The 19,539-nt window shown below is 47.9% G+C and overlaps 1 protein-coding gene and 1 long non-coding RNA gene across 5 annotated transcripts in view; one reads left to right on the top strand and one right to left on the bottom strand.

Moving 5' to 3' along the window:
* Window positions 1-293: 293 nt before the first annotated feature.
* On the bottom strand, window positions 294-2,629 carry LOC116099456. The gene is made up of 2 exons (XR_004122251.1): window positions 2,429-2,629; window positions 294-2,056 (listed from the first exon to the last, which is right to left on the bottom strand). It is a non-coding gene; the product is annotated as an uncharacterized LOC116099456 (long non-coding RNA).
* A 49-nt stretch (window positions 2,630-2,678) lies between these two features.
* Rassf4 (Ras association domain family member 4) overlaps window positions 2,679-19,539 on the top strand; it is a 43,932-nt gene continuing 27,071 nt past the window's right edge. Inside the window, exons 1-3 of one of the 4 annotated variants that reach the window (XM_031383080.1) lie at window positions 2,739-2,784; window positions 16,422-16,525; window positions 18,948-19,041. In XM_031383080.1, coding sequence (XP_031238940.1) covers window positions 18,980-19,041 — 62 coding nt within the window. In that variant the 5' untranslated portion in view covers window positions 2,739-2,784; window positions 16,422-16,525; window positions 18,948-18,979. Of the gene's footprint in view, window positions 2,785-6,548; window positions 6,953-16,421; window positions 16,526-18,947; window positions 19,042-19,539 lie in introns of those variants that run through there. The other 3 variants (XM_031383078.1, XM_031383079.1, XM_031383077.1) reach the window with 3 other exon arrangements.

The following is a 19,539-nucleotide window of genomic DNA, read 5'->3' as shown; positions in this document are numbered from 1 at the left end:
GTGTCCTTGGGAAGTTCAAAAGCCTTTGACAAGCAGCAGGAGTTGCTGGGCCAAAATGCTGAAGATGGCCGACGGCAAACAGACTGCGGTCCCTAAAGACGATTTTGAGACACTGAATAAACCAAGCTCAAGACCGTTGGTGCTGTCTGGGCTTTTCATTATGTGAGATAATGAACTCTTCTCTGTTTTGTTTTATCTGTTTCTTTATACCCAAAAGATTTGGAAGCCATGGTGCAGCTTACGTGTCCTTCCACAGGTTTGGCGGAGAGGAAAATAAATGGAGTTGGGCTTTCTGCCTGTTTTATAAATAAAGTTTTATTGTCAAACAGCGACACCCACGTATTTCCTTATGGTTGATGATTACTTTTGCTTGAGTGGTTGCGATACCTTGAAAATATCCATTGCCCATTCACAGAAAATGTTTGGCAATCCATAACATAAAGTCATAAAGCCGAGGAGGAACAAAAGTTCCCTGAATTGCCACAGATGGCATGGAGACATACATTAAAGCATGAAATTCTAGCTGCTTGTGAGTTCAAGGCCAGCCTGAGCTACACGGTGAGACTCATAACTGAGATACAAGGAAGAGAGGATGGCTCCATTCCGAGCAGTCTTGGAAGGCTTGCTATAGGATCACACTTTGCACGGAGTCTTTCCTCATGGGGACATGAATCAATTTAGACTACTGGTCACGTGCCAGAATAGGCCATCACTGTGTGTGATGGCTAATTTCATGCAGCAGCTTGGCTGGCCTACAGGCCCAGAGGCCCAGCTGTTGGATCAAATGCCAGTCTGGTTGCTATGGTAGAAGTATTTTAAGTGAGATTAACATATTACTCAATAAACCCTTGAAGAAGAAGACTGGCCTCCTCGGTGTGAGTGAGCCTTACTTGACCAGTTTGTGGGCTCCAGAGGAAAGCCTGAGGTTTTATGACACAAGCACATCACTGTCAGCCATTTTACTCAGCAGTTGACTGAGTTCCCAGATCACCAGTGCGAAGACTTCAGATTTCAACATCAACCGTTGTCTTAATCTCCAGCCTGTGGGTCCTGCCTCTTCCATCCACCAGCCCATAATCTCGGGGCCACTGATTCCAGTCCACTAAGTATACCCAAAGATGCTGATACCCAAGGCCCTTGATGAAATGGTGTGGTATTTCCATGTACGTCTCCTGTATGCTTCCATACACTGACGGATGTCATTCCATAAAACAATGGGAACACAGTATAAGTGATTCTCACTGTAAAGCCTAGAGGCGAATAACGGGAAATTCTATAATGTTAATACAGTTGCAGTGCTTTTCCAGCTTACGTTTGAGCTCCAGTTAGTCAGATGTGGAAGACACTGACCCCTGGTTGTATATGGGTCTTATCTGTACTATTGCTCTGGTGAATACTAATGAACCACGGGTCATTCTGCTCTCCCAGCTGAAATGACAATGTTTATCCTTTTTGCTGGGATACAAAGCCAGCACCCATTCTAAAATAGAGAGAAAACATCAGAAGTCCAGCAAGTCTACGGCTCTGCCTTCTCCTAACACACAAGCCTTTGGGGACCCAGTCTCGACTTGGAGGGTGGGCTTTAGCGTTAGAGAGAGGAGGTCGACTCAACTGAAGCATCTTTTATTTCTTCATGTCAAGGCCACAGGCTGGAGGCCAGCCTGCCCCTGGCCCTAGGAATGTTTTGCATTCCTTAGAAGCCTCTTTCTTAATTTTGGTGAATTCCCTGGGATTCTCTGTTGTTAAGAGACACCCGTAGCTGGACAGATGGCCCTTGTGTGTATGCGAGTGATCTGTATTCCCTGAGGGTCCTCGTCTCTCCCTCTGGGAGGTCTCGGCTTCCTTTGACGGCTTCACATCCTGGCTTGAGGGAAGATCCTGGTTCCTGTGTCTCTCTGGCTGAGGCTCCCTATTCTCAGGAACTAGGGCTCCCAGGCGACCCCAGGTTCTTTGTGGGGAACTGGACAATGCCCTCTGATGATTTCTGTGAAGAGCAGTAGTGTCCTCCTGTAATCCTCCTGCCCTTGAACTATTTGCTGTGACTCCGAGCCCAGTGCTTTATAGAAGGAATAAAAATATGGACCAACATGAAGCCACTTTCTGCTGTCACCGAGATGAATTCTGTAGAAGTGCAGCTCACTGGGGACCCATGCATGCTGAACGGTCTGCATCTTCTTCTTTTTTTTTAATGCAGCAATCCACAGCAATAGCACGGTAGATAACAGCACTTAACAGTCCCCGCACCCCACCCCCACCCCACTCCAAAGCTCTCCAGGAGCCCACACCCTCTGAGGGTGAAGCCTAGTGTAGTAGTGTAGTAGTGGTTTGGAGGATGGGGGTTGGGGATCTCAGATGGGGTTGGGCAAGAGTTTGGAAAGCAGGGCAATCCCTCCTCAGCCCTCTAATCTGCACTCTTGGATGAAGTTACCTTCTCTTTCAGTGTGTTGTATTTCCAGAATCAGCAAGATAAGGAGGTGAGAAGAACAGGTAGCTAATGAAGGTGCTCTCCGAAGGTGACTTCGGCCCAGCCCTTCCTCCCACACGGTTTGGGAACAACTCTTGGTTCCACCTTTGTCCTCATCCTCCAGAACTAAAGGGAGGAAGGGCTCCCAGGCAGCTCTCTCTGTCCTCAGCAGCACTTCCGGCCACGTGACCTGGCAAAGGCTCCTGGGAAAACCCAGTACTAGCTAGCATCAGGAAGTTGCCTGGCGAGGGGTACAAAGGCAATTCCAAAGCATTGCCATAAAGAAAGAAAACCGTGCTCAAGTCAGCGAGAAGGCAGTTGTGAGTACGCCATTAGAATGTATGTCCATTTGGGGAATACAGGATCACTTCCAGCCAGGCACCAGTACAGGTTGAGAGTCTCATATCAACTCAGAGTTACTGTTCGCACTTTAATAAACGGAGTTGCTGAAAGCCATTTGACAGAGAAGAGGTAGATAGGCAGGATGCGGAATTTTGGAGCAATTACCTGAAATCCAAGAGCAAGCCCTCACAAAACTTCCTACACATTCAGAGAATGCCCTCACTCATGGACCACATCCAAGCAAAGAGCACTGGCAACGAGGTGTGATGGGGACTCCAAGAGACATTGAGAAGGACCACACAAAGCCATCTGCCAAGGGACAAGGGAAATCAATAACTAATTTTAATTCAAAAGTCTAACTTATTATTTTTGTTATTGTTGTTGTTTGATGTTTGTTTGTTTTTCGAGATAGGGTCTCTGTGTAGCCCTGGCTGTCCTGGAACTCACTCTGTAGATCAGGCTGGCTTCAAACTCAGAGATCCACCTGCCTCTGCTTCCTCTCCCTCCCATGGGCTGGGATTAAAAGCCTGTGCCACCTCTGCCTTGTCCAACTTATTCTTTTAAAGGAATAGCCTTGAAAATGGTTCTCAGAGCCAAGCATGGTACTCCTGTCATCCCAGGACCTGGGAGGTGGAGGTGAGAAGACCATCCTCTGCTATGTAGTCATAGTGAGTTCCGGGCCAGCCTGAGCTATATGAGACCTTGTCTCAGAAAAGGTGGGTGGGTGGGTAAGATGGCTCAGCAGGAAAGGTGCCTGCCCCTAAGACTGATGACCTAAGTCCTGGAACCCCCCACAGGGAAAGAAATACAAAGTAAAGTGATTTTTGTCTTAAATCACTTATATGAAAATCTATTCGCCAATGTTTCAGAATTCATGTATCTAAATTGTATCTCAGCACATGAGGCCTTGAACAGAGGAACAAAGATGTTTTCCCAGTTGCCTTAGAACAGAACCGGGTGCCCAGATGCCTCGAGCCACCCTAGAGCAGGGGAGGCCCTGGGTGACAGCCTCATCTCAGGCTGTGCTGTGAGCTTTAGCGGGACCAGGGCACCTTAAATTCCCCCACTTGCAAATCAAGCCAAAATTCTCCCTTCTAAGCTCCTGCTTGAAAGAGTGGAACAAGAGTTTTTCCATTATCCCTTTTACAGACCCTGCAAATCACCCTGGACTATGATGCTTCCTAAAGATATCCCAGTGGCCGAATGCTGTAAGAATGGGCCTCCCACTAGCTCCTTGCAGAAATTCCTTAATGCCCCCTATGCTATGGTACTTCAGATTTCTGTGAGGCCTCAGCCCCTGAAACCTACAGGGGTTCAATACTCACTCCTGTGCTCCCCAGTACAGTGTGCTCCCCAGTACAGTGCCACCAGAAGTTGGACCCCAATCTCACACTATCCATGCCTTACCTGGAATGGAGCTGGGACTTGGAGAGTTTGTGTCTTTCCTGAATCTGCCTAGAGACAGGAAACCAAGAGCACACACTGGGTACTGACACAACCCAATGGCCACCAGGTGCTCAGCAGCTGAGGGAAGGGCATTCCTCATTTGGGGAGCCCAAGATGAAGATATGGGACACAGAGACGGGTATCTGTGGATTGGGAGGGACATACTGAGGGCCCAAGAAGATCTGGAAGAAACATTGAGTCAAGACCTGAAGGAGGTCTGCCTGGCAGTGTCTGGAGAAAAGACCTAGGGACAAAGGAACACCAAGTGCAAAGGCTGAGAGTCATGTTTATAGTGACCAGAACAGACAGGAGGGAGAGTGGGGCAGGAAGGGAGGAAACTGAAGAGGCAAGATCGACTGGGAAGGAGTTGTCACACTGGCCATGTGTCACACGTATTATTCCACCATTTTTGTGAAACCTTACTGAAGACAGTACAGCAATGCGAAGATGTTTAATAAAGACCAAGGTTTTATTTTCCCTTATAATCTACTATCTTTAAATCATGTGGACGTACTGTTATGATCTCAAATTGGCCGCTAGCACTGCAGACATTGTTTATTATATCCACGCGAGACAAGAAGGCAAGGGAGACAGCTCTTGCTTCTACTTAGAAAACTAAAGTTTTCTCCACCCTCCCGTTAAGCCCTTCTTTCTTGAATTTTGTCTCCTCTCCATGCCCAGAAGGAGTGTGAAGACCACTTCTAGCTTCAAAGTAACTAGGAAAGCCATGATGAAGACTGTCAAGATTGACTGACACTAGTTTGTTCCCCCCCCCCATGGTGGCACACATCTTATGCCACAATCTAATACATGCAGCTGAAGCGTAGATAACAAAGCAGAACTTCTGCAAAATACAACATACGATGTGTGCTGTACCCCGATATTTTATCAGTTACCTGTTACAGTTCTAGCCATACCAATCCTCTTGTGAATTAAGTGTAGTGTGGAAATACAGGCAGTTGTGATCCATCACTAGCATGCTCCTGTGCCTAATAGGTGGGCTTCTCTCGAATGTCTCTCCCTCTCCCACCCCTCCTTCCTGCCTTTGGTTCTTCACAGAAGACGAAGATGTTTCAGTAGACAACTGTGGTGTAGCCACAGACTCCACCATAAGTAAGAGGCAGCCAGTTCTCGGCAGCGGGGTGGCCCCTCCTACTTAAGGAACTGGAGTCTCCATGAAAGGCAGTTTGTTCTCCAGGGGAAATATACGAATTTAACCAAGGCTGCTGAGGGCTGTGGAGCAACAGCAGACCAGACCAGCAGCGCACGTCAAACATACAAGGAGGGTTCAGGGCACCTGAGGCCTATGCCTCACGCCAGGTGAGGGAGGAAACTGGGTGAACCAGGGCAGAGAGCACGATTCCCGCTGGAGAGCCCCAGGGAGACTCGCCCTGCCCACAGGCTGTTTACTTCTTCAGTTGCTCAGGGATGTATTGGAGAAGTTGGGAATTACAGTGGAATTTCATACATGTGCTTTGTCCAAACTTTTAGAAGCTCCCAAATAACGATCTCAGTTCTGATGATGCCCAACATTTGGGCTGTGGAAAGAAACATATATCCCAACAACGGGTCACCAACCACAGGAAACCCGAGGTGGCAGGGAATGGATCACTCTCTAAGAATACAAGCAAAAGCTAAGTTGAAGAGGGACTGCAGGCTGGTCATCTTTAGCCTGCTGCAGGTAGACAGTCTGTGACACAGGAAGTAAAGTGCAGAGCACAATCTCTTTGCCATCTCTTCACCAGCCATAATTGGCAGTGTGCTGAATTGGGGTCCAATGACTCTAATGCCGCCGGTTTTCAAGTGAGTACCTACACTTTTAGAAGACCCACTTCAGACTCTAAAGTGGCTCCGTGACTTTAAGAGGATTAGAAACCAGGGAGTGAGCCGATGACTTGCTTTGCTGAGGAGGGCAAGAGGTCCGGAGGTCAGGACTAGGAACCATGAAATAAAATAGAGGCCAACAAAGCTCCCTTGCCTCACAACCGCCCAGCTTCCCTGAGCTCCCAGCCTATTGCCCGGGGCTCTGCCTTGGCACTGACCAATCTGCTCAGAAGACAGCGACCAAGAGAGGAAGCTAACCTTTTTAATTCACCAGCTCCGATTTCTTAATGTAGCTTTCTGAGAAGTGACAACTTGGTTTGCAGGTGCCACCTGAACAATAAATAAATGTCCCGGGCTTCTCGCGCGCAAACACACACACTCCACCCTCCCTAGGATGCGCACAGTAGTAGCTGAAGCGCCTGCGCAGAAGTCTTTGTTGAAACCAAAGTATCTGCATTACCCAGGCTCCCTGGCCTCCGCCTGTAGACCGCCGGCCCCTGGGGGCCCAATGCTACTGCTTTCTCTATGCGTCCTGGAGTGCCCTCGAGGATTGGGGACTTAAGTGGCGCGCGGAGCGCTTAGTGGTGTCAGTAAAGATCGAACAAGGGAGCAAATGCTCGGGTCTTCTTGAAGGGCATCAGTCCAAGCACCCTGGAAGGACTAGATGGGCTGATAGGCAAAGCTGTTGACCAGAGAGAAGGGGCGTGCCCTGGGCGGAGAGGGGCGTGTTCGGGGGCGGGAAGAGGTGTGTCTAGGGTGAGCTGGGAAGGACTTGATCCCTGCAGCAGATGCAGGGCTCAGGAGTCGGAGCCGGCACAATTCTGGTGTTGGCGAACTCTCTTGCTGGTGGCCTCTGGACTGCGCGATGACTGGACGGTAAGTGATGCTCAGACTGCAAAGGTAGTGGGCGTCGTTGGAGCACCCTCGACCTAGGGTCTGCGATTAGGCAGGACGCTAGAGCCTGAACACTTGTACCCCTAGCCGCAGTGCACGAGTCTCCTCCCCCTGCCAGCCTGGCGCACTGCGGGCTTCCAGCCAGGGCTGAGGGTGGCACTGCGCCTAACATCTACTAGGATAAGGCACTTTAGGGGCTAAATCTTACCAGGACACGTGACCCCAACGGTCGGCTACAGCTGCGCTCACCTCATCATCCTCTCAGACAGTTTCCTAGAGACACGATCTTAGAGGTAGGACAAGAAGGGGTTTCAGCAGGACCTTAAGATTTTACAGCTGGAAAGCCAACGCTAGGATGATTACTCATCCAGACACTTGTTGTCGCTGTTGGTGTGGTGGGCCATGACCAAAGGGCTACACAATATGCCACTCACTTCTAGTTTCAGGGCTAAACTCCACCTGTCTCCTAATTCTTGGGACCAGTTCCCCTCTTTGAGTACTCCATTCCCTCCTCAGCACCTCACTATCTCTCTGGAGCCTGAAGCCCAATGTTAACAGTGTTTATTATGGATGAAGTCCTAAGATCATAGTTGTGTTAACTGGTGATGAACTTCAGTTCGAAAATAGAAAGGTTTTGACAGGGTCATACAAACCCAGTCAGGGTGAGCTTTGAGCCCAGAACTTTGGGAAAGCTGAGTTGTTTAACCTAAAAGTATGTTGAAGAAAATATTTGAAATTGTCTTTCTTTCTTTCTCTCACACAGAGAGAGAGACACACACACAGAGAGAGAGAGACAGACACACACACACACACACACACACAGAGAGAGAGAGAGAGAGAGATAACATGTACATGTGTACCTGTGCATGCTGTGGGTCATAGCAGATGTGTGGAGGACATTTCTCCATGTCCACTTTTCCATAACTTCTGAGGATTAAACTTAGGTCCTGAGGCTTTGGCAGCAAGCACCTTTATTACACATAGAGCTGCTTCGCCAGCCCTTGAAACCGTTTAAAAGTAAACTATCAGCAACTAGGAAGTCACTGCTGGTCTGAAGCTTTGCAGTTCCCCAAACTCGTAGTTCCCTGAATCTCCTTCCTGCCTTCGGGATTTCCCCTGGGACATACCCTGAGATAGAATTGGAGTGCTTGACCTTGCTTGACCTTTGGTAGCAAAGATGGCCTGTGGTATAGTCCCTTAGATGCCCCAGAGACACTCTATACCAGCTGCCACTACAACTAGCTAACTCAAGGCTTAGAGATGGCACAACAGTTGAGGTCACACACCAAGTCAGTGACAAAGAAAATCTCAGCCACAATGTTTCTCTGAGTCGCAGCAGACATTCTCAGGCTGGGATCCGGGGCAAGTAGACACAGGCATCCTGATTTACTTACAGTTATATGACATTCTCTCTCTCTCTCTCTCTCTCTCTCTCTCTCTCTCTCTCTCTCTCTGTGTGTGTGTGTGTGTGTGTGTGTGTGTGTTTGCATGTACACAGGAGCACAATCACATTCACACATTTTCTTTTTGGGGGATGGTGTTATGTTTTTCAAAGGAATCCATGACCCAAGGGATTCTAAGACATAGCAACTCGTCTCCAGAGAAACCTCTCCTAGCATCTGCACGTGGTGCACAGACTAGGCTAAAGCTTGCATGCTTATAGCCGGTAGTACAGTGTAGAGGACAACCTGGCAGTAGCTAGCACAAAATAGTCAGGGAGTCTGCTCAGCTGGGCTGCACTCCTGGATCCGGGCAATCTGAGTATCTGGCCACCCAAACCATAGCTAGGAAGATTCCTGTTTCTATGAGTTGTCTCTTCCATAAGTAGGGAGTGAGCCTGGATTGCAGTGGTGGGGAAACGGGGCCAGGAAGTATGAGAATATTGTATGAGGGGGGAGAGGGAGGGTTGGAAATTACTTTATTACCTCAGCTTACAGGAAAGAACACTGGAGGGCAACAGCAGAAACCAGCAATCTGCCCTGCAGGTGTGTGGGTGGGGCTCTGCCTCTGGGCTGCAATTTACCTCAGGGAGTCACAAGGGAGGAGAGATGGCCGCAGAGAGGACAAGGACAAGGGCCTGTGTCTTTGGAGGAAGGGAAACATTGTCAAGGAAGCCTACATGTAAGACAGAAAGGGTTCATATAAGGTCACCAGGACCATAGAGGTGACATGACAGAGGTGGCCTGGCTAGGTTAGTTACCATGGTAGGCGTGGGAGATTGTGATGGCTGTACTTTGTCTGTCTTCCCTGGATCTCCATCACTTCCAGCTGGCAGCATACACAGCCTCTCAGGGCTTTCCCAGCTGGTGGGACTGAGCAGCCTAGGACCGCACGAGGGTCATGGCTGAGCCAGAGGTAGGTAATGTCAGGGGAGAGGAGAAGAGAGGCCGTTGCAACTGGACAGCAGGAGAGGGCAGCAGCTGCTAAGTGGCTGCCTGCTGTTTATGCCTAAGCAGTAGGCTATCTAGGTGGCTGTACAACTGAGGACAGACAGCCTGTGTCCAGCCGGATCCCCTCAGCAGACAGCTGGCTGCTCTCTGGGGAAGCTCCGGCTCTGTGAGGGCTGACAGGTGCAGGAATGATCTTTAGAGGCTCATTATTTTCAGTGTCTGGGCTCCTGTCCCCAGCATTAGGAGCAGGGGCCATAGGCTTCCCTGTTGTGCAGGGCAGTGTAGCACGCATCTGCCTCCCTCTGGCCTAGCAGCCCTCCCTGCTAGAGAGAGGCCCTTGGCTGTGTCTGGCCCCGTCTCCTTTGTCTTGCTGCTTCAAGCCACTTTAGTTCTTACTTGGTTTGCGTTGATGAATCGTGCCAGGAAAGGTTAGAACAGAGACGGTCAAGCTCTCTGGTTTCACTGACCAACTTACATTTTATTTTAGATATTGACCCATTGCCCATATTGCCACGTGAGGACAGTACTATCAACATTCACCACAGTTTGGGAAGGGCCCTCTACAGACTGAAAAGCAGGCTCATAATAAAAGGCTGTTTAGGTGCACTCAAGTTCATTTCCTGAGTATTCCGCTCCAGTGGTATCCATCCCCTTGCTCCTTCTGCAGCCAGTTCAGAGGGACTAGATCCCATAGTGATGTAAAGAATCAAAATCGGCCGTCTGTGGAAAGGAAAAGAGGCCTGGACCTAGGAGTTGTAAAAGCTTCCGTGGCCTTTGTTGCTCAGCAGCAGGCTGTGTGCCAGCTGTCACTGCCTCCGAGTGCTGGCAGAACAGAGAAGTCGCTGAAGCAGAAAGTCTGGACAGACAACTCACCCATTGTCTGTTCATAGAGGGAAGGTAGCCAGGTATGCCACACTGCCTGAGGCTCCTCTGAGGGGCAGAGAGAGCATCTATCTGCCAGAGAAGTGAGCTAGGAGGCCTGAGCTGTGCCTGCTGGGGTGTAGGGGCCCAGCAGGACCAGGACAAAGGCTGCTGGGGGAGGGGAGTGGCCCTGCTGAGTTGGCCTGTCTGGTTCTATCAGGGGCTGCTTTTCAGACTTGCCTGGGTGGCAGGCCAGGTCTCTCTTCACCTATTTCTACCAAGAAGCATCTATCTGAACATTAGGTTCCAGATAAGATTATGATTATGGGTTTTTATTGCAAAAGAATAAAAGTAGACCATTGGAGATGCTTGTGTTTGGACACCCTGCCCAAGGAACAGGGAGATTCAGCACTAAGGAAGATGTTTCATGAAAGTACTCCGAATAGAGAGACACGCAGCTCTGCTTCCTGGCAGGAGTGGATGTGAGCCCTCTTCGAGCTCTCCCTGACAGCAGTAGTCACCCCTCAGGCATACTGTGACTCACTGAGACACTGTGAGCTTAAGAGTAAGTGACAGCAGGCTTCAATCAACCCAATGAGGGATCTTAAAGGCAAGCCAATGCTCACGTGTTACCTAACCTGTAGTCAGAACCTGTGCCACAACTCAGCTGTGGCCTCCTGTCTCAGTACACAGATTCAAAGACCCAAGTTAAAAGTGGAAAACTGAACTGGTGCACGCCTTTAACTCCAACACTCAGAAGGCAGGGAGGCAGGCAGATGTCTTGAGTCTGAGGCCAGCCTGGTCTACAGAGCGAGTTTAGGGCAGACTAAGCTGTAAGACAGAGAAACCCTGTCTCAAAAAAAGAAAGATGGTGAAAAACAGAAAAAAAAACGGGATTTATTCAATGGGAGGAGAGGCAATGAAAGCCAGGGAACCCCACAAGTCCATTTTACCTCCAGAGTCCTGAAGTGCAGGGGAAATTTGAACAGAGGGTCAGGGATATGCACCTCTAATTAGTCCTGGTTAAGGTGTGGTCCTGCCAACCTTTGAAACCTTGTCTGGGCTTCAGTTTGGTCCTGTAAGGTTGTGAAACCAGTTATGAGGACTCTGTGAAACCTCTTTCTGAGAGATAAGTTCCCCTCTGGTTCCTCTTTTCCTTCTCCCAGCATGTGCTTTCTGGGGAAACTCCCATTTGTTTGAGGTCCATTGTTTCTTCTTCTTCTTCTTCTGCTTCTTCTTCTTCTTCTTCTTCTTCTTCTTCTTCTTCTTCTTCTTCTTCTTCTTCTTCTTCTTCTTCTTCTTCTTTTTTGTTTGTTTTGAGACAAGGTTTCTCTGTATAGTCCTGGCTGTCCTGGAACTCACTCTTTAGACCAGGCTGGCCTCGAACTCAGAAATCCACCTGCCTTTGCCTCCCAAGTGGTGGGACTAAAGGCGTGTGCCACCACCACCTGGTAAAGGTCTATTGTTTCAATAGTCCCATAGGCAGATTAAAAGATGCAACAAATCTCTAGAATATCTTGATTTCTGCAAGGCTGGTTAAATAAAGGGGGGGGGGGAGTCTGTGGGACATCCCAAAGCTCAAACTGTGGAGCTCAGTGGGGATGGAGTATGAGGTAGCACTCAGGGAGGAAGTGTTTGACATCCGAGGAAGCCAGGTGACTCACTGAAGGCTCTCATCATGGAGCTGGTGAGAACAACTAAATCACGTGTTGTTGTTCAGTACAGAGGCTGTTTTGCTAAGGACCCTAGGCCCCTCCCCCATGAGACCTATTGCCTATAGTTGCAACCTATAATTGCGAGAGCCTATTTTGCTGAAATGGCCCTCCTCCCCCCAACTCGACCCCCCGAACTCCTCCCCCTACTACATCATGATTATGCCCCTGAGTCCTCCCATGCTGCTGTGCCATAGTCCTCCCCTGCCAAGCTTCTCTGTTTACCCTGTAAGAAACCAGGGCCTTCCCTACTTCCATCCTGTCTCCTCTGAGTCGCTGGTGCTGTGTCCTCAGGGACCTGCTGAGGGGAAAGGAGTGAAAAACAAACACCAAGCCATCACTTGGTGCTCCAGTGGATGAGCTCTCCGCCAACTGCCCTACTGTCAACCAAAGCAGTCCCCAAAGTTTTACCTGCATACATTTCCCATTTAAATAGGAGCATGGCAGCTGAGGAAACGTCAACGCCAGCAGAGAGCAATATTCTTATTGCAGAGATGGGAAAGTCAAGGCTCAAAAGACAAGGCATGCATCTGCAGCCACCCAGGTCTTAGTAGATCGCAGCCCTGTCCCCCTTAGGAAGGCCTTTCTGTCACCAAGTAACCACTGCTCAACTTAAAGGAGTTCTACTCCTTTGGAGTAGAACTTTGGAGTTTCTACCTCCTGTGGCAGGTGCTGCTACAGTGAAGTAAAAGAAAGGAAGGATTCTCATTCTGAAGATGAGAGTAAAGAAACTGTAAACTAAGGCAGGCCATAAGTCCAAAGCCACAAACTGTCCTTCAAGAGTGAGCTCCATTTGTATTCCCCCCACCCCCATACCTCCCATTAACTATTGTCTCCTCTCCCTCCTTCTTTCTCCTTCTACTCCCCTCCTTCCCCCTCATTCACTATGTAGCCTTTATTGCCTAGACTTCAATGTGACCAGGCTGGCTGGTGTCAAACTAATAGAGATCCACTGACCTCTGCCTCCTGAGTGCTTGGAATGACTTTCTAATTTAAATATATTTAAATGTATACAATTTTAATGGAACCCTTCCAGATGTTAGTCAGTCTGGAATGGGTTTTGCTACAGTAAGAAATGCCTGAAACTCCAGTGTCTTAGCCCAGCAGAGATGGCTTCTCCTTTCCAAATGCAAATCCACTGTGGATGGGTCAAGGATTCTGATCCACAGAACCCCTCAGGGACGGGGGGCCAACCACATAGTAGCTGCATCATTAGAACATGAGACTTTCCAGCTGACTGTGGCAATAGTCACTGGCTCTTTTTCTTTAAAAAAAGAAATGTATGGTGCTTGGAGAGATGGCTCAGTGGTTAAGTGTATATACTGCTCTTCCAGAGGACTGGAGTTCACAATTTGAAATCTAGGTTCCATATGTGAGAGAATCTAAGATTCTGTCTTTCTGAGTCTGCCTTAGTTTGCTTTGCATCATGATCTCTAGCTCCATCCATTATGTATCTTTTTCTTAACACTGTGTATTAATGGCAATAGAAACTGGTTATTTTTCTTAACAACAACAACAACAACAACAAAAAGTTCACGGGTATGCTGACTTAGAACCCCTTGGAGTGACATATACATAGCAGTGGCATAGCTGGGCCCTAGGCTAGTTCTTTTATTGAATCTCCATTGATTTCCATTGTGAACACACAGATTGACTTTCCCACCAGCGGGAAATAAGAGGCCCCTTGCCCACATTCTTGCCAGTATTTGTTTTCATGATGACAGACATTCCAACTGCTTTAATTTGCATTTTTTCCAATAGTCAAGGATGTTGAATGCCTTTTCAAGTATTTACTGGCCATTTTTATTTCTTATTTAAAGTTTTGATAGACACCTAGTTTGCCGTAGCTACGTGTTTTATTTCTGGGTCATTGGTTCTGCTCTCGGATCTAAGATCTGCTCGGCTATTCCTGCATGATGGTCAAGGAATACAATGTGCTTAGGTGTGGCTGTGCCTCACGCACTGCTCTTCCTGCGAAGAATCATTTGACTCTTTGGGTCTGCCTCAATGTTAGAGTTGGTTTTTTTCCATTTTTGTGAAGGATGCCATTGAAGTTTGAATGAGGATTGTGTTGAATGTGTGCATTGTTTTTGGTAATATAGCCACTTTCACAACATTAATTGTTGTGAAATAATTGTGAATAATAGGTGGTGCAATCCTTGATGGCCAGCCTATAGCCAATGTTATACTAAGTAGGGGGAAATTGGAAGCATTTCCAGTAAAATCTAGAGCAAGGCAAGGGTGCTGTCTTTCTCCTCTTTTATTCAAAATGTAGTATTTGCAGTCCTAGAGAGACCAGTAAGAGAAGAGAAAGAAAGAAAAGTGATACAGATTGGAAGGGGAGAAGTCAGTCATTCCCATCTGCAGACAACATGGTCCTGGCCTTAGAAGACTCCAAAGAATCCCCAGAGACCTCTCAAAACCTCTACACACACTCAGCGAAGTAACAGGGAAGGAAGTTGGCAAAAAACAAAAAAACAAAAACCATACAAACAAACAACAACAATAACAAAACCTCAAAAACAAATAACAAAAACCAGTGGGTTTTCTATATAACCACAGCAGACTTGTGAAGGAAGAGGTCAGAAAGAAGAGGACCACTCATGATAACCTCTAAGAACCCAAATATGTAGGCATTCTCATGACAATGGGTAGACCTGGGAAATACTTCTTTAAGTGAGGTAGCCCGGGTACCACACATTTGCTCTCATATGTGACGTAGAGCCTCGCTTCTAATTATCATGTGTGTACTCACGCTGGAGTGACTGTGGGTAGCTGTCAGGAAACCGGTTGTTAGTGCACCATCGGGAAAGGGATCCACACATGTCCTTTTTATAGCAGAAAGGTAACATGACCCCAAGTTCAGAGAACTGTGAAAGATTGCTCATCATTTTACATAATTATTCTGGGGCAGCAAGTGATTCTGCCCAAAGCACCAAACCCATACTAACCCAGATTTCAGCTGGGCGTCGTGGCTCACACCCTGAAGCCCATCACTTGTGAGGCAGAGGCAGGTGGATCTCTGTGAGTTCAATTCTAGCCTGGTTTACAAAGAGAGTCAGGGACAGCCAGAACTACATAATGAAACCCTGCCTTGAAAAAACCAAAGCAATCCAAACCAAGTAAAACCAAGTTGATTTCCAGTTTCCTAGGAGTAAACCAGAAGATCACATTTTGAAAAGAGGAATGTGTCCCCAGTTCCCTGTGGGCTCTGTAACAACTGTCCCTAAACTATTTACAGGAATGAGCCTGACCTACATTTTGAATGTACAGCTCTGGAAAGACTGACTTATGGGGAAGCCTATGAATCTTGTACTCACTTTGTCATCCCACAGTGGGCCATAGACAAGTATGAGGCAGAAGGGCATCAACCCCCCCTACACACACACACACTGCCCCCCCACAACCCCCTCACTGCACCCCCCCCCACACACACACACACTGCACTGGTGCCCTAAGGGTATCACTTTTTAAATGGGATTATACATATTGAAGAGTCCTCAGGTCAGAAACTCTGCCCCAACCCAGCCTGGGCTTGCTCCACTCCTGTGTGCTGGAAGAACAGCTAAGGATAGGCAGAGAGACTCTTGGTGCCTAGCACCTCACAAGCTGTATGAGAGGAGAGACTGTCGAGCACTCTGAGGCTGTGTAGGTCTCCATTTCCACCTCGCTGCTGTGACAGAATGAATATGCTGCCTATGTGCTGTTTTTAGGGAGGTGAAATGCAGGGGTGCTAGGCTGCGTTTCTTCCTCACTGCTGGGGAGCCAGGCCGCCTACAGGCAGCTCAGGGAAGGTGAAACACAGTCTAGGATAGGGGGGTCCCAGCAGGTCTTTTTCCAGGTAAAAACAGTGGGGGAAGAAGGGGTTGGGATGGGCAGAAGATGTAGTTCTCAACTCAAACTCCTGTGTCCTCACAGCCTGAGGGCGGTGAGGAGTTGGGAATCAGGGCCCATGAGCCAGTGATGAGGCTGGGATTGGGGGAATCCAGCTCTGAGTGAGTGCTAGGAGTATGGAGGAGCCTTCTACAGGAGACTTAGGCAAGGCTCTGTTTGATGAAGCCCCGCCCCCCCCTCCACATCACCACGCGGTGATTTTTGATGAAGGAAACAGTCTTTGCTTGTCCAAACTGCTTTATTCATTGAGGACAAAAACTCATATGTTCAAAATGCATCACTCAGGGTGAACCAGAGATTAAATACCTTTTGTAGGAAAGGATGCCCAGGAATGGAAGCTCATTGGCTAAACACACTCCGGGGCCTCTCTAGATACCTCATTAGCTTGGAGAACTCTAGGTTCTGTGCTACCTAGAGTGACCAGTTGTCATGGTTCTCTTAGTGAGGTGTCATGGTCACGTGCTGCAGGACAGGAACCTGGTCAGGAGCTCGTTCAAACTCAGGGTGTTCTCAGTTTTGAGATTTACTAAGGTTCTGAACTTGGTACTACCTTACCAGTTCTTCTGTCTGGTGGCACTGTCCTCTGCCTCACAGGGCTGTGTGTGGTGGGCAAAGCTGGGGCTTCGTGAAGGACATGGCAAACACCGGATGAAGACGCAGAGGAAAGCAAGGGAAACGCCACATCTCATCATTTCTAAGTAAACTCTTTCCTTCCTGTAATGAGCTTGCTTAAAACTTAACAGTTCTATACCACCATGTGTCTGTGGAACCCCAACTCAGGGCATTCCCCAGGGCCAAACAGTTCTGCTCAGGAGCATTTAAGGAACCACCCAGACAAAGAGTACACCCACACTTTCAACAAGCCAAGCAGAGGGAACTGGCTCTATTTTGAAACCTCTGTTGCTGGGTCAACGAGAATACACAGGGAGTTCCCAGCTCTGATCTCAGTTGGAGCAGTGCTGTGTTACTATGTAGGTCAAAGCCTGCCCTGCAAAGGGCCTGGCTTCTCCTCAAGCCATGGCTGGGCTCGTTTTAGAGTGGACAAAGCTGTGTTGATGGGATAGTTCTAAGGTTGCCTTTAAACCCATCTCCCCCATGTCCTCCCATTTCCCATGGCCAACAGTAATTCTCCTGCTTCCGTCATCAAATGTCCATTTAGGGAAGGTGTCCGTCTTAAGGGTAATAGGCGAGGAATCAAGGGGGCGAAGAGCAGAGATTCCATTGGATCTTACTGCCCAGCAAGCAGGAAGGACTCTCAGTAAGGGTCCTCAGCCAGGAAGCAGTAACTCCTGCCTTTCTCTACTTTCTATAACCAGGGCAACCATGGTCTCAAATTATTAAGTGGAAAAATGTAGAAATAAATAGCTGGTGACTTTTAAGCTGAATGCCATTCTGAGGAGCTGATGAAATCTAACCATCTGACTTCATCCTGCCTAAGCACAAAGCATCCATGTCCCTTATGTGCACGCTCTCTGCACCTGTTAGCGTCACTTAGAAGCCACCTCTGTCGTCAGACAGGCTTTCAGGGTATCAGTGCTTGAGTTTAAGGAACTTAACACTCTTGTTTTACTTGTTTGATTTAATAATATAGTCATTAAATGCCCCAAAGACAGTTATGCTATCTAGCCAGACACACCAGGGAGAAGTGAGCTGATCAAATTCTTCACTCATTAAGAAATAGTGAGGTGTTGTGTTGCTAGGATCTGGTAAGAAATGAGTCTTCTGTTCATGCATATTCTGACAGAAAGAGAATCCGTGCAAGTTTTTTGTTTGTTTGTTTGTTTACCTAAAACTTTATAAGCTGTGGCCACAGTCCAGTCAGGTTTAAGACTAAGCTGAGCGGGCATTCAGTCACAGGTGTGGGACCCCTACATGCCATAAGGGATAATAACTGTAGTTCAAAGGAAGCCAGAGGATAGAGAAAGGATCCTGTACCTCGTATTCCATGGAAGCAGTATGTATGGGCAGGCCTGAAGGCCCCCGTGCTTCCATGGTTGCAAGTGGAAAAGAGACAGAAAGAGTTTGAATTTTGAGTCTGCCACAGAACCTGGAGCCTTGACACAGGCTCCACATGGCTTGACATGAGTTAAGAATTTGCCAAGAACATATAAAGAGTGGAAAAGTTAAGAGAGCAGAATCAACTATCCAGACTCTTGGGTCTAAAGAGTACCCTCTGTCATTCATGGATTGATTTTTGGCTTCACCTCTGTCCTGTTTTCCCACCCATAAAGTGGGAATATTAGTTAATGCTTCATAGTGTTGTAGGGATTGGACAATTCACAGAATTGCTCTGCAGGCCAGAAGGAATAAGCGAGACACAAATGAATCCCCTGGGAGAGCTGGCCCAACGGATGGACTCCAAAGCAATTGATGGGATCACCACCCCAGCTCAGTGGGAAAGGAAGAAAGAGGACCAGAGTAGCTTTGGAAAGCTCTAGAAAAGCCTAGAAGAAGGTGTCATCTAGAACATCCATCTAGAATGTCCACCCAAGAGAAAAGAGTATGTGGCTTAAAATGTTTAGGGACTGATCTATTCTGTAGAGCTTTCTGGAGGGACAGGCAGGCTGGCTCCTTGACCTGATGCTTCCAACTTTAACCAGCCTGCATTTGGATGGGTCTGATGCGAGAGTGGATAAATGCTCTCTTACCAGGGATATCGGTGCTGGGCCACACTGACTGTGGCTCCTCCTGCTCCCCCATCAGCACACCTGTCCTAGCTAGTCAACCTGACACAAGCTAGAGTTATCTAAAAGGAAGGGAACTTTAATTGTGAAAATACCTCCATAAGATCCATCTGTAAGGTATTTTCTTAATTAGTGATTAGTGGAGGAGGTCCCAGCCTACTGTGGGTGGTGCCATCCCTGGGCTGGTGGCCTTGTGTTCTATAAGAAAGAAAACCGAACAAGCCACGGTTCATGAACAAGCCAATAAGTAGCACCATTGCATGGCTTCTGCATTAGCTTCTGCCTCCTGGTTTGTGCCCTGGGTTTCTGTCCTGACTTCTCTTGATGATGAACAGTGATGTGGAAGGGTAAGCTGAATTAACCCCTTCCTTCCCCCACTGGCATTGATCAATAATAACCCTAAGTAAGACGACATTCTTCGTCCTCTTTCTGACAGGTGACTTCCGGGTCTGCGTACGAGAGCTGAAAATGAAGGAAGATTGCTCATCCAGCTCTCATGTGCCCGTCAGCGACAGCAGGTTCATCCTGAAGTACGTCTGAGTGTGCGGGGGCGGGCTGGGGGGGAGCTCTGCAAGCACCTTGGCCTTCCCTGCAGAGGTGGTGCTGCGCCCTGGGGACAGTGGCCGGTCCTTTTCTTGGGGGGCTGCCCCTCTTTGGAGATCAGGGTATTCTTTGAGATATGGGTTTAAGCAACAAGGGGTGGGGGTGACCATGGAGCTCTACAGTGACAGTATTTAACTGTTGACAGACTAGAATTATATGAAAACTCTTACTGTTTAAAACAGTTTAAAAATCCCATTGTGAAAAAAAAAATCCCGTTGTGGGTTTTAATGAAAAAAAAAATGTACTTTATTGGTATATTTTAACTTTGCTTACCTGTATTCACTCTGTCTCATGGAAACTACTTGGAATATTTTCTCTGAACCCAAGGAAAGCATATTTTTATCAAATGTATTTTTGTGTGTGAGAGAGAGTATATGTGTGTTTATGTGTGTATGTGTGTGTGTGTGTGTGTGTGTGTGTGTGTG

Source organism: Mastomys coucha, unplaced genomic scaffold (genome assembly GCF_008632895.1).
Source record: "Mastomys coucha isolate ucsf_1 unplaced genomic scaffold, UCSF_Mcou_1 pScaffold20, whole genome shotgun sequence".
Lineage (NCBI taxonomy): Eukaryota > Metazoa > Chordata > Mammalia > Rodentia > Muridae > Mastomys > Mastomys coucha.
This window is presented reverse-complemented; position numbering and strand designations above follow the sequence as displayed.